We start from the raw sequence: 12,799 nt of genomic DNA, 5'->3' as shown, positions 1-12,799 counted from the left end.
TGTGTGTGTGTGTGTGTGTGTGTGTGTGTGTGTGTGTGTGTGTGTGTGTGTGTGTGTTCATAATGAAGGAAGGAGACACACACACAGGTTCTTAATCTTTGAAGTGTCACTTTATTTTTCTCTTTGCCCTTTTTGAAAAAGTCACCATGACCCCAAACACTCTGGAAACTTTTCTCCTCTGCTAAAACCTTTTCCTTTCTTCTCTTTGTCCCCCCTTAGTTCACGTCCATCTCTTCCTCCCTCTTTGTGCTTGTGTTGCATTATAAATCATCCTGACACAAGCGCACTGGAAACAGAAAAAGGCAGAAAATCCACAAGTTTTTTATAGGTGGCATTTCAGGAAGAGAGAAAGCTAAGGATGAAACTGGGAGAAAGAGCGAATGGAAACTGGAAAAGCCAGTTTCTTCAGAAACAACAAAACTATATTTTTATATACTTTTCACAGTGTTGTGGTATACTAGTAGTGATGATCACCATGTGATACTATTGTGCTGATTGTGGAAGCATAATATTGTTTTTCTCTTTTGAGAATTTTTGTTTTTATAAACTTTTGTACATTTCTTGTTTCAGAGTTTTCAGAAAAAACATTTCAATGTGCTGTTTATTTTGCAATTAATATTACAATATTTTTAAATGCCATGAATAATCATGTATGTCATATGATAATTTCACAGTTATAAAATAGTTTGAGCTTGATAAAATGTCCAAATCTTGAGAAAATAAACAAAAATTCCAACTTAATTTTTAAAATGATTACTGCAATTATTATGAGCTAAAAATATATTCAATAAAAAGTCAAAATGGCACTTATATTTGTTTAACCAGTCCTCTCACCTTTCAGGCCCTCCTGTCCCACCTCAAAGTGTATGTGTCACCAAAAGGTCATCGAAAATCAAGTCATCCTCCATCCTGTTTCGCTTTAACTGCTCCTGGTTCAGCGACACCAACGGAGCCGTCCGATACTTCACCGTGATCGTGGCCGAGTCTGATGGTACAAACACACCAACACATGTTTACATTACTTTGACTTACATTCATTTCCAGACAGACAAACTGGAGGTAGACACGTTTTTTTGTCTCTTCTGACAGCCAATGAAATGCTGCAGCCAGAACAGCGCCACCCACTGCCCTCATACCGCGACTACATCAGCAACTCATCCGTCAGAGCCTATCAGACTGCCTACTTCCCCAGCCGCTGTCCACAGGACACTGAGAGTTCTGCTGGGCAGGTAATCTGCAAATTACATGTTGAAATAGATCTTTTTCTAACTTTTCTAAAAATGCAAACAAAATATTTGTTTTCTGTAGACTTGACATAAACAACCAAACCTTTAGTCATTATAAAGGTGCTGATTAAACTCAAGATTCTGATCTTCACGAAGAACATTTTTATTTATTGTTTATTTGCATAATTAAAATTTAAGACATTAGAATTAAAATATTTAATTTTATTACATTTTTTAAGATAATTTTTAAAAAAGTGAAGAAGTTAAAAAAATGATCACAGTCACCCTCTGAATAAGAACTGTGCTGGTTGTATATCTGTCAATATATTAATGTGGTCAATCAATACCTGATCAGGTGGTGGAGGTGAACCTGGGCGCAGGAGGAGACCGGTTGGGGGGATCCTGTGATCATTACCATGACGGTGACCTCTATCTGAGTGACAGCTACGGTGCCTTCTGTGACGGGCCACTGAAAGCCAAAACATCATACAGGTAATGAGAAACTGATGCTGCTGAAGTGCCACTGAGCACAGAAACACCTCCCCTCAGCTACTGACCGTGTATGTGTGTGTGTGTGTCTGCTCGCGCAGGCTAAGCGTGCGAGCCTTCACCCGACTGTTTGACGAGAACCACAGAGAGTTTTCTCAGCCACTCTTCACTGACACTTACCTGTCAGAGCCACTCCGGACGCACGCAGGTGAGACGGCCGACCATTTTCACTGATGATTAAAGATTTTATTCTTTTTCTTTAAAAAATCTTACCTGAGTTTAACCAAACCTAACTTTTCCGTAAACTAAGGATAGCAATGAGTAGAATTAATGAATTTTTGGGACCATCTCATCTAAATTTTTAAAAATTTGTCTTTGAGTTTTGACGCATTAATATGACACAGATGTTTTATCTACACCTTCCACTCAAGGGCACATGAAGTAAAAGCTGAAACATCACAGCTGGTCTGTCTAACCTCAGCTATCTCCCGATATGTGTTGTTCTTTGTCAGAGCCTCTAGGTGGTGTGGTGGAGGGTCTGAGTGCTGGCATGTTCCTCATTGGTATGATGGTGGCAGTCGTCTCTCTGCTGGCCTACAGACAGAGGCTACGCAAAGTGTGAGTACACTAGGCGTTCTGCTTGTAGTTACCTCAAGGACGCTTGGAAGTGTAAGATCAGCCAAAACATGTGCTGCTCATTTCCTGCTCTTTAATCTGAAACTCCACTACGGGAGCTTTGAATGAGTCAGTGTTTGGGAGTTTAAAACACAGCTGTGTATTTGAATGATTTTCAAATTAAATCATCTAGGTTTTTTTCTCTTAGAGATTTATGAAGGTGCTGAACTCCAGTTGGTCATGTTAGCGCATCCTTTCCCTGCTCACAGTTTCACGTTGAGTGCACTTTCTCACACACGGAGTGGAGCAGAGATAGACACAGAGGGGAAATATTAATATAACAACAGATTACATAATCTTCAAAACAAATATTAAACCGATCAGAACAAAGCGGGAAAGCCAGAGTTTGTAGTCAAGTTAAAAACAAAGTGAAATATAGGAAAAGTTGTTGATGAAGCCGGATTAGGCTGAGATCCAAACACTGGATTGCTGGCTTCTACCGTTTTCAAACACTTACTTCATTATTTGAACCTGTGGTCATGTGGGGCGATCGTGGCTCAAGAGTTGGGAGTTCGCCTTGTAATCGGAAGGTTGCCGGTTCGAGCCCCGGCTTGGACAGTCTTGGTCGTTGTGTCCTTGGGCAAGACACTTCACCCGTTGCCTACTGGTGGTGGTCAGAGGGCCCGGTGGTGCCAGTGTCCGGCAGCCTCGCCTCTGTCAGTGCTCCCCAGGGTGGCTGTGGCTACAATGTAGCTTGCCATCACCAGTGTGTGAATGGGTGGATGACTGGATATGTAAAGCGCTTTGGGGTCCTTAGGGACTAGTAAAGCGCTATATAAATACAGACCATTTACCATCATGTTTGTTTGGACCATCTGACAGTTTAAGATTGTGCAAAGAAAAAGGAGAATATAATTTGGCTAAGTTTAAAAGTTTTTCTATTTCAGACTAAGAACAGAATAGTAAACTTTTTTTTAACTACAGCTTAGAGTTTTTTTTACCTTTAAGTTGAATCTGTTCTTCTGTTTGCAGATTTCCTCTTGTATAAGTCAAAATGATGGACACTTTAACAGCTTTTTAAAGCATATCTGAGATAACACACATTTCTTTTTTAATACTACACCATCAATGCCACTAACTCTGGATGGGGCGTTGTCTCTGTGGCATCAGTGTGAAATTTCCGACTGGCTTCATGACTTTATGTAACATTTATGGCCCCACAACAGAGCCCTGAACAGAAAATTAGCTCCAAAATGTCACATCAGTTTTCTCACAGTCATTTAGCTGTTAAGCTAATTTACAGAGTTAATTAGTTGTGATTTGGTGAACATGTTTATTAGCGTAGAGGGCACGGCTCAAATGTTTTCATTGGTTTAACTCTTTGATCTTAATGTTCCTAATCAGTGCTGATATTTTCTGTGTAGGGCTGTGCAGGAGAACCCGGTGGTGAGGATGAGCATGTGGAAAGAAGTTCCAACTTCAGGGATGTATATGGGCGTCCGGAGGTAAGTTTGTGCGCACGGCACATCTATAATTATTCTTCTTCAGTACGTGAGAGAGGGAGAGATTAGTTTCCAACACCTCCCACGTCCAATATGTGAGTGTGTGAAGAAGAATTAGTTTCCAATAAAGTGCTCGCTCCCTCTCTCAGATTACCTCATCATTCACCCACCACAGGCCGCAGCATCTGTTAATTAGTGTGTGTGTGTGTGTGTGTGTCTGCATACATTTGTATATTGGCCACAGCTCATCAACCACAAATGTAACAGAGCGTAGAAACAAAGCTTCTCTGTGCTTCATAAATGACCCCAGCTTACAGTTACAGCGTGTTTTTTAACTGGACATAAAGACGATGCTCTTCTGCGTTTGCTGGTAGCAGTGATTATCAGATCTCAAATTCACTTGGAAACAAATCGCAGATGAAAAATTCCTGCATTATTTAGGCCAGAACCGACCAGAGGGTCCAATTCAGCTTACGGGACAGCTTTGCAAGGCGTGTAAATTGCAGTAATGTGATTAGACGCAAGTGTTTTAAACCCAACGAATGTGTAAAAATAGGCTGTTGTTGTGGTATCTTTCATATTACACGTCTGTCAGACATCTCAGCCTGTCCATCATTCTGTCACAGGATAGGCCAGCCCACCTCAGCTTGTGGGCCATGAATTAAAATGACTTTAAGGTCACAAATGTAAGGTTTTCTTTGACTGAGTATATGAGATGTTTTAAGTGTTGATTGAACCAGCTAAGTTATAGATGATTAAATTAAACCCCACTTTTGCATAAAATCACAGTCAATGACATTTTAGAACAAGGGTGTCAAATGTAAGGCCCAGGGGCCAGAATTAGCACAACAAGGACTCCAATCCAGCTCGCTGGACTGTTTTAGAAAAAGAAAGCTCTAGGAGAGCATACATTTTGGACTGTTACATGCAGCTTTTTCTTTGATAAAGACTTCACCAACACAATTAAGTAATAGATAAAGAATTAAATAATAGAGATGTTTTGACTGTCTACTAGACTGGAAATATTGCTATAACAGAACCATATTGTATTCCTCTTACTGCATAATGTTACAAGAGGCGATAAAACTATACATAATGTATCATTTTCACTCCTGTATTATGTTTGTGTTACTGTCTAGTTGATTACCCACCTTTATAAACCAACCTATGTTTCACCACCTTATTGTACTGTCACATGAATTAATTCAATTTTTTAATCTTCTGTTGCAGTAACCGTCGGATCACCAGGTGAGAGTTTAGGCTTTATTTCTGAAACTTTGTATGTAATTAATTTGTTGAAATGGCTAAAAATCACCACTCTACCTCCAGTATATACCTTTTGCTGAGTATTTGTCTATCTTTCTCTGTTCAGTCCTATCAAAGCGGCCCATTTCGAGTCGCATCTGACCAAGCTGCAGGCCGACTCCAACTACTTGCTTTCTGAAGAGTTTGAGGTAAGTGTATGAAAATTATTACAAAAGTGTGTTCAAGAACCTGATCAATCATACTATTTGTTTGTTGGGCATGTCTTCAGTTTTCATTTGGAGTGTTAAATCTCAGGAAGACAGAAAGACACACTGTTTCTTTTACCAGAGGTTTTGCATATTAATAATATTAAATCACTGTTGTAGCAGCCCCTGGCATTAAGAATGACAGAAGAGTCTCTAACGGGTGCAGCCATTTATTTCCTCACCAAACACGGCTCACTCTCTTGACATCATTGAGCACCTTTAAAACTATAAAATAAGGAAAAATTAATACCCACACAGTCCCTTTGACTGTGTGGGTATTAATAACAACAAATGAACTTAAATTAAATCAGGTAAATTAAAAAAAAACAAGTACTTCTGTGATATACAGTCACTGATAAAATAAAACAAAATAGGTCTTTTAAACTGCATCAAAGTGCTTCACAGTTCAGTTGAATAACATCAGATCACTCTGTTGGAATAACTCTGGGTTTTGGATACCCATCTTACACTCAAAAACCTTGAAAGTCTTCCAATTGTGTACCAACTTCACAGCAAATCAAACTGCTTGTTCTGGGCTCATGCTTATGCCAGTTGGTTGTTGGTTTGACTTGCCTGCCTTTTCAGAACAATTTTGCTTTTCAATCATTGCTTCTCTGAAACTTAAAGGTCAAGTAATGTACCATGACTCTGATGAGGAATGGCACTGCTTTTCTTCAAAAGCAGATTTTGGCTGGTCTTGTTAGTCACAAAGTCCTGATGTTTATAACTGTACAAATGTAATTATTCTCATCTCTGTTCAGGATCTGAAGGATGTCGGCCGTAACCAGACGATGGATGTCGCCCGAGTGCCGGAAAACCGAGGAAAGAACCGCTACAACAACATCCTGCCATGTAAGTGCAGTTTTTAGCTTTAAAGCTTTTTTGCTTCTCAAAAACTTAAAAAGAAAAAAGAAAAAAAAACAGTCACTCCACATAACAGTTAGCTGACAACCCTTCAAGTCCCTCAGTGAGAAAGAAAAATAAATCAAAGTGGAAATCATGGCAATTATCACATCGTCAAGAGCTTTAATGAGGCAGCACCTGTTCCCTTGGTGACAAGGATGAACTCTGAGGCTTGAGGTGATAAAAGCCTTCATAATTACACAATACTACTGAAAATACAGCATCTATATGGAATATTTACTCATTTAATTAGCTTTTTGTTTCCATTTCTTAGCCACCCAAGCAGATTGTCCTCTATATTATTTATTATCCACACGTCACAAAATAGTTTCGCATAGCATCTTTTTTCCAACCAGCAGATTAAAAACTATAAAATGGTATGTCCTCCAACCAGTTGATCAGCTGATACCAACAACTGGCCAAATTTAATTGATCTTAAAGTTTCAGCCCTCGTATCCGAGTCCAGTTTAATGAATTTGCATAACTGAATTTTTGCTCATTCAAAGGTGGTGTGATGATGGGCTGAAAAACAGCTAAATTATATTAAGGATGGATTGATTAAAAAAAAAGAAAGAAAGAAAAAGAAAGGAGCGGTTTTAAATAATGACACGGAATCTGAATTTCCTTGAATGACGCAATCTTTACTCAGGTAACAATAACATTTGCTTGAAATAGCACAAAAGAGTTGATTTTTTAATTGTTATTACTCAATTAATGAATCATCTGTGAAATGTAATGTTTAAAATTATGATACATCTGTGAAACTGTTTTCTGTCTGCGTCGTTGGGGATGATGCCAAATTAGTTTTAAATGTCTGAAATGTTAGTTCATTGATTTTTTGCTATGGGAGTGATATACAGACAGATTTCTAATCACATGAAGATTGTTTGGTACATCTGTTTTACGCAATTATAAATGTAATTTCCACATCCACAATTTGTCATTTTCAAAGTTTTTCCTTCTGAAGTATCCTCAGTTTAAAATAAAGTAATTAAGCATCCGTTATTTTTAACTGCAAAAAAATCAGATTTATGACTTGAGGTGCCACATTTACAACATCACCTCTATAATTAACTGTCAGAGAAGTAAACACACTTACACCACACACACACACACACACACACACACACTCACTCTCTCTCTCTCTCTCTCAGTGAAATGAGTCATTACTGAGTCTGTTTTGCATTCACACATCTTTCACATTCAATAATAAGAACCTCAGGAAAGCTGTGAGAGACGCTGTTTTCATTACTTATTCTGGAGTGGATGTGTTAGAATTTCACCATCAGACATAAACTGCATCCTTTACCCTATGGTGAAACATTAATGTGACCATATTGATTAAACTATAAGGAATCTGCGCTTATTGCTTTTACAAATATGCCCTCAGTAGCTCAAAATGATGGTTGCTTCTTCACTAAGTAGACTGATAGAAATTTAATTGGGCAATTTTCATAATTGTTCGTTTTTGGCTGGTTTAAGGTTAAATGTGCGAATCTGATGTTTAGTATTATTGCAAAGCTGCAATAAGATGATATAAATTTTATTAAAATTGCAAGAAAAAAATAAGAATAACTGAATGACTGAGAGCATCAGTTAAACCTGTTTTAATCCAAAATTTTTAATGTTATCCAAAAACTGGCAAACAATTTTTAATAAATATTAATAAATATTAATTTATCCCTGATTTTTCCTCTCAAGACTACCACACTACCACTACCAAACTGATTGGCCTTTTTTCTATATACTGACAGTTTAATAAAGGTTAACTGATAAAAAAAAATTGAAAAAAGACATTTTAGTGAAACTTCTACAATGATGAAACACAGAAAACAAGAAACAAGAAAACTTTAGCAATACTTCAGAGTCAGAGTCTGGCTGTCGCCCTGTGGTGCTTTTATAGCCTTCACACTTTTAGTTCTGGGTGTTCAAACTGATTTTAGGTAAATGACTACTTAATAAATAACCTCTAAAAGTGCCCAGCTCAGCAGCAAACAGCAGACAGTTACAGCTTTTGAAGAAAGAGAAACCTTAAGAAGCTAAAAACCCAGAAATTATTTATAAGAACAGGTGGAGACCAAAAATGGAGCTAAAACGCCTTATGGTTACGTTGCTCTGTGGATGCTGGATGTAGTGGGAGGAATTCAGTCAACATTTATTAAACCAGTTCAGTACTCATTGCATTAGAGTTAGTTTAAACTACACGTTAAAGATAATGAAAGCCGCTGGTGACTTATTTCTTCATTTTTCTAGATGATTCTACCCGAGTGAAGCTGTCGTACCTGGAGGACGACCCCTGCTCCGATTACATCAACGCCAGCTACATACCTGTATGAGCACATGCTAAAAAGCACAAACTGAGCACACTCACTGACAATGACACTAATACCGCCTCTCTTGCCTACATGTGCAGGGTAATAACTACCGCAGGGAGTACATTGCCAGCCAGGGGCCGCTCCCGGGCACAAAAGATGATTTCTGGCGGATGGTGTGGGAGCACGGCGTCTACAACATCATCATGGTGACCCAGTGTGTGGAGAAAGGACGGGTGAGGCGTCCGCTTGATCAAAATGTCCACCTGAGTGGAACCATTATGAAACTGAAATTATGAGCTTTGATTGCAAGCTGAAAAGAGCTCCAGATTCTTCTCACAGGTTAGCAAAGGAAGATAAACTCAACCCTGAGAAGTAATTAAACTATATGAATGCTGTGTTTCCAGGTGAAGTGTGACCAGTACTGGCCTGCAGACAGAGAGCCTCTGTACTACGGTGATCTGGTCATTCAGATGCTGTCAGAGTCTGTCCTGCCTGAGTGGACCATCCGAGAGTTCAAGATCACCTCGGTATGTTTCTTTTTACTCTCGTTTTTTATTCCAGCGTAAAAATGTAGAAAAGCAGTAATATCTAAAGAATGAAGAAGGGATATACTTATTGTGAAGCTTTCATTTTCATAACTTCTCCAAATAAAGCTCATGTGATAAACATGGCCAAACAATGTCTGTAAAGTTGCAGAGATTTGAGGTTTTAAGGGGATATCCTTATACAGTATGTTTATCTCTGTGACAGAGAGTCCACCCACCTGCTGTACAAATATCTGTTAAAAGGGGAGGAGCTAACCTCCATGAAACCACCCTTGTTTCATGGAGAGGGTGAATCGAGAGGCTACAGAAGGATTATTCTGATTATTTCTGCATGTTTTTGGTGTGGCCATGAAAAAGTTGATTTCCACTATGTTATGTTGAAACGTTATGTCGTTATGTTACATTATATCTAAAGCCTCAAAATCCAGACCTTGAATGTCGCTATGGGTGATAACAATCCTAATAAATCCATTATTGACCTGGACAGGAGAGCAGCTGCAGTTATCCTCGGGTACTGCGTCACTTCCACTACACGGTGTGGCCTGATCACGGCGTCCCTGAGAGCACCCAGTCCCTGATCCAGTTTGTCAGGACAGCCCGGGACTATGTGGACCGATCGCCCAGCACCGGAGCCACCGTCGTTCACTGCAGGTAGATGCTTGAGGCTGTCCTCAGGGAGAAATCTGATTGGCTGTGAGTTAACAGAATCCCGCCATTAGAACCCCCCCCCCCAAAAAAGTGAACTATTGAGTCCTTGAACCTTCTTTGATTCTCTGTTTAAGATCATTGATAACTGGATGTTTTTGCTTGTTAGTGCTGGAGTCGGGCGCACAGGGACCTTCATTGCTTTGGATCGGGTTCTGCAGCAGCTGGACTCCAAAGGAACCATCGACCTTTACGGCTGTGTGTTCGACCTCCGCCTGCACCGCCAGCACATGGTCCAGACTGAGGTAAGAGCTACATTCAAATATTTAAGTATTTAGCTTTGAATTCTAGGACATTCGTTTGATTATTTGATTTCAACTTGTACACCAGACATTTCTCCCACTTAGACCAGTGATTGTAGCACTTCAGTTCATCTCATTATGTTTAGCAGGTATTTTAGTCATTATTTCAATTTTACTTATTAGAATATGATTAAGGATAGTCCCACATGGAAGCAAAGGCAAACAACAATAGACTTTGAAATAAACCAGTCGCAAAAAAACAAATAATTGGAAGAAAAGAAACCAGATTTTATTGGCTTTTGATAAATCTGCATGGTTTATGGTAATACATCATTAAAACTGAAACTATTAGACAAGAAACATCAGGAAATATTGACCTAATCTAGAATTTAACTACCAATAAAGATTTAGAAATAGGATGTTATCCTCCTTTTTAGTAAATATTGAATGCAAATTGGTTTTGAAAAAACAGTTTATGATGACGTTACCACACCCAAACCAGTTTGTAGCAAATCAAAAAAAAATACTATTGTACATAAAAAACAAGTTCAAGTATTAATATTACAATGAGAATTTTAGACTAAACTGGAGCTACATCATTAAAACGTGAGAAAAAATTAACAATGGAAGCTATCAAATATGGTAGTCTGAAAATTCTACCAATTACTGTCGTTATAATACTAAATTGTCAATCTTGATCAAACCTGGATCAAACAAATAAAGGCAAGGCAAGTTTATTTATATAGCACAATTCAACAACAAGGTGATTCAAAGTGCTTTACAGAGACATTAAAAACAAAAACAAATAAAAAGCATGATTTAAAATGTGTGTTGGCCCTGCGACAGACTGGCGACCTGTCCAGGGTGTACCCCGCCTCTCGCCCCATGACAGCTGGGATAGGCTCCAGCGCCCCCCCGCGACCCTGGAAAGGATAAGCGGAAGCGAATGGATGGATGGATGGATGGATTTAAAATTAATAAAAAACAAACAAAAAAAAAGCAAAACAGTAGATAAAATCAGAACAGTAGATATCAGCAGTTAAAATTTAAGTTTTGAAATTTAAGCTTAAAAGTGTGGATTTGGTGTTTTATTCAAATGCAGTTGAGAACAGGTGAGTCTTCAACCTGGATTTAAATAAACTGAGTGTTTCAACTGATCTGAGGCTTTCTGGGAGTTTGTTCCAGATATAAGAAGCATAAAAGCTGAATGCAGCTTCTCCGTGTCTGGTTCTGACTGGGAACTGATAAAAAAAAAACGGATCCAGATGACCTGAGGGAAAGGAAAGAAAAAAGAAAAAACAAAGCTGATTTAGTTTTAGATTTAGTCTTAATCATGTGTTTTAGTCAATTCAATTTTATTTGCTGACAAAAGGATCAATAGTATTTTGTCCTTTTGCATTAGTTTTTATTTTGTTATCATCGTGTTTTTGTCAGAAATAAAAAAGGTTATTGATGGAAACTGACAAATTATTGGTTAGTGAAATTAATGTCTGTGTTTTCCATGGGACATGAATGAATTCTGCAGTGAATGCTCTAAAAGCACCGGAAGGTGTTTATTACAACATTATAACGGTCTTGTTGCATTGCAGTGCCAGTATGCCTTCCTGTATCAGTGTATTCGGGATGTCCTAAGAGCCAGAAAGCATCGCAGCGAACAGGAGAACCCTCTCTACCCCATCTATGAAAATTTCAACCCTGAGTACTGCAGAGGTGAGACTGTTTCTAACATTTGTCATCGGAGCCCAGAAATGAAACAGTCCACCTGTGGACGTGAACTGTCCCATTTCTGTGTTTGACAGTTGAACTGAAACTGCATTTATATATTTCAGTAGAAACTGTGTATTTGTCTGCAGCACACATAAATCATAGTCATTTTTTCCCTTTTTTGTCCCTTTGTTTTCTCAGATTTCATTTACACTGGACGCTAAAGAGATGACGATGTTCATGCGATCAAAACGAGGAAACATTCCAACACAAGAAACGGACAAAACAGGGAATATAAATAAATAAGTCCAAGATTGTAAAAACCTTTTTTCAGGGCTGTAGGTCTTGCACTCTGAATCACTGGTTTTACAGCAACAAATTCATTGAGGAAAAGTAGAAATTAAAGTGCAGATTTGGGATTAAATAAAAACAAAGCACAAGACAAGTCGGAGGTTCTGGGTTTGTTGGCGCTGCAGGGAAGACTTTCGTAGCTAGAGCTGGTGATCAGCTGGTGATCAGCACAATCTGAGAAAAGTTTTTAAAATTTAGCAAATAACACCTCACAGACTTTCCACTAAATTTACAGTCTGATTTTATTCAACACAAGAATCCAAAACCATTAAAACATCTGACACTTATTATTTTTAACCATACGTTTATATATTTAAAAAAAGGATTGAATGATAATTGTGCAGCATATTATTATAATTATATAGTCATTTCTGTAATTTTGAATAAATCATCTTCCGTAAAGCTGTTTAAGAACTGTGAGTACCTGTTAAATAATCTGCATCTGAGCTCAGATTGGCATGCAAATTGGATTTCTTTCTTCTTTTTTTTTTCTAAATCCACCTGACAGTCCAGCAAAGTCCACCAGCTAAACATACTGGAACAGCTCAATTTACAGGACTGCTTTGACTCAAACCTACAGAGAGAAGGCACAAATGATCGATCAAATTCAGCCCTATCTGAATCCTAAATGTTAAAAAAATATATATAGTTTATTGTCAACAAAAACAACAAACTTTGAAAAATTAAATTG

At 38.3% G+C, this 12,799-nt stretch overlaps 1 protein-coding gene across 1 annotated transcript in view; it reads left to right on the top strand.

Annotated features, from left to right (window-relative positions):
- Positions 1 to 12,358, top strand: part of LOC102200310 (receptor-type tyrosine-protein phosphatase beta-like) — a 37,574-nt gene extending 25,216 nt beyond the window's left edge. The window contains exons 25-40 of the mRNA XM_005742273.1: positions 842 to 991; positions 1,090 to 1,229; positions 1,582 to 1,718; positions 1,817 to 1,923; positions 2,228 to 2,333; positions 3,755 to 3,835; positions 5,063 to 5,080; positions 5,205 to 5,286; positions 6,105 to 6,195; positions 8,500 to 8,576; positions 8,660 to 8,794; positions 8,966 to 9,088; positions 9,594 to 9,757; positions 9,921 to 10,056; positions 11,643 to 11,763; positions 11,959 to 12,358. Of these exons, the coding sequence (XP_005742330.1) occupies positions 842 to 991; positions 1,090 to 1,229; positions 1,582 to 1,718; positions 1,817 to 1,923; positions 2,228 to 2,333; positions 3,755 to 3,835; positions 5,063 to 5,080; positions 5,205 to 5,286; positions 6,105 to 6,195; positions 8,500 to 8,576; positions 8,660 to 8,794; positions 8,966 to 9,088; positions 9,594 to 9,757; positions 9,921 to 10,056; positions 11,643 to 11,763; positions 11,959 to 11,981 (1,691 nt within the window). The 3' untranslated portion in view covers positions 11,982 to 12,358. The remainder of the gene's footprint in view (positions 1 to 841; positions 992 to 1,089; positions 1,230 to 1,581; positions 1,719 to 1,816; positions 1,924 to 2,227; positions 2,334 to 3,754; positions 3,836 to 5,062; positions 5,081 to 5,204; positions 5,287 to 6,104; positions 6,196 to 8,499; positions 8,577 to 8,659; positions 8,795 to 8,965; positions 9,089 to 9,593; positions 9,758 to 9,920; positions 10,057 to 11,642; positions 11,764 to 11,958) is intronic.
- Positions 12,359 to 12,799: the final 441 nt, after the last annotated feature.

Source organism: Pundamilia nyererei, unplaced genomic scaffold, assembly GCF_000239375.1.
Source record: "Pundamilia nyererei isolate P.nyererei 1_Seehausen unplaced genomic scaffold, PunNye1.0 scaffold00119, whole genome shotgun sequence".
NCBI lineage: Eukaryota > Metazoa > Chordata > Actinopteri > Cichliformes > Cichlidae > Pundamilia > Pundamilia nyererei.
This window is presented reverse-complemented; position numbering and strand designations above follow the sequence as displayed.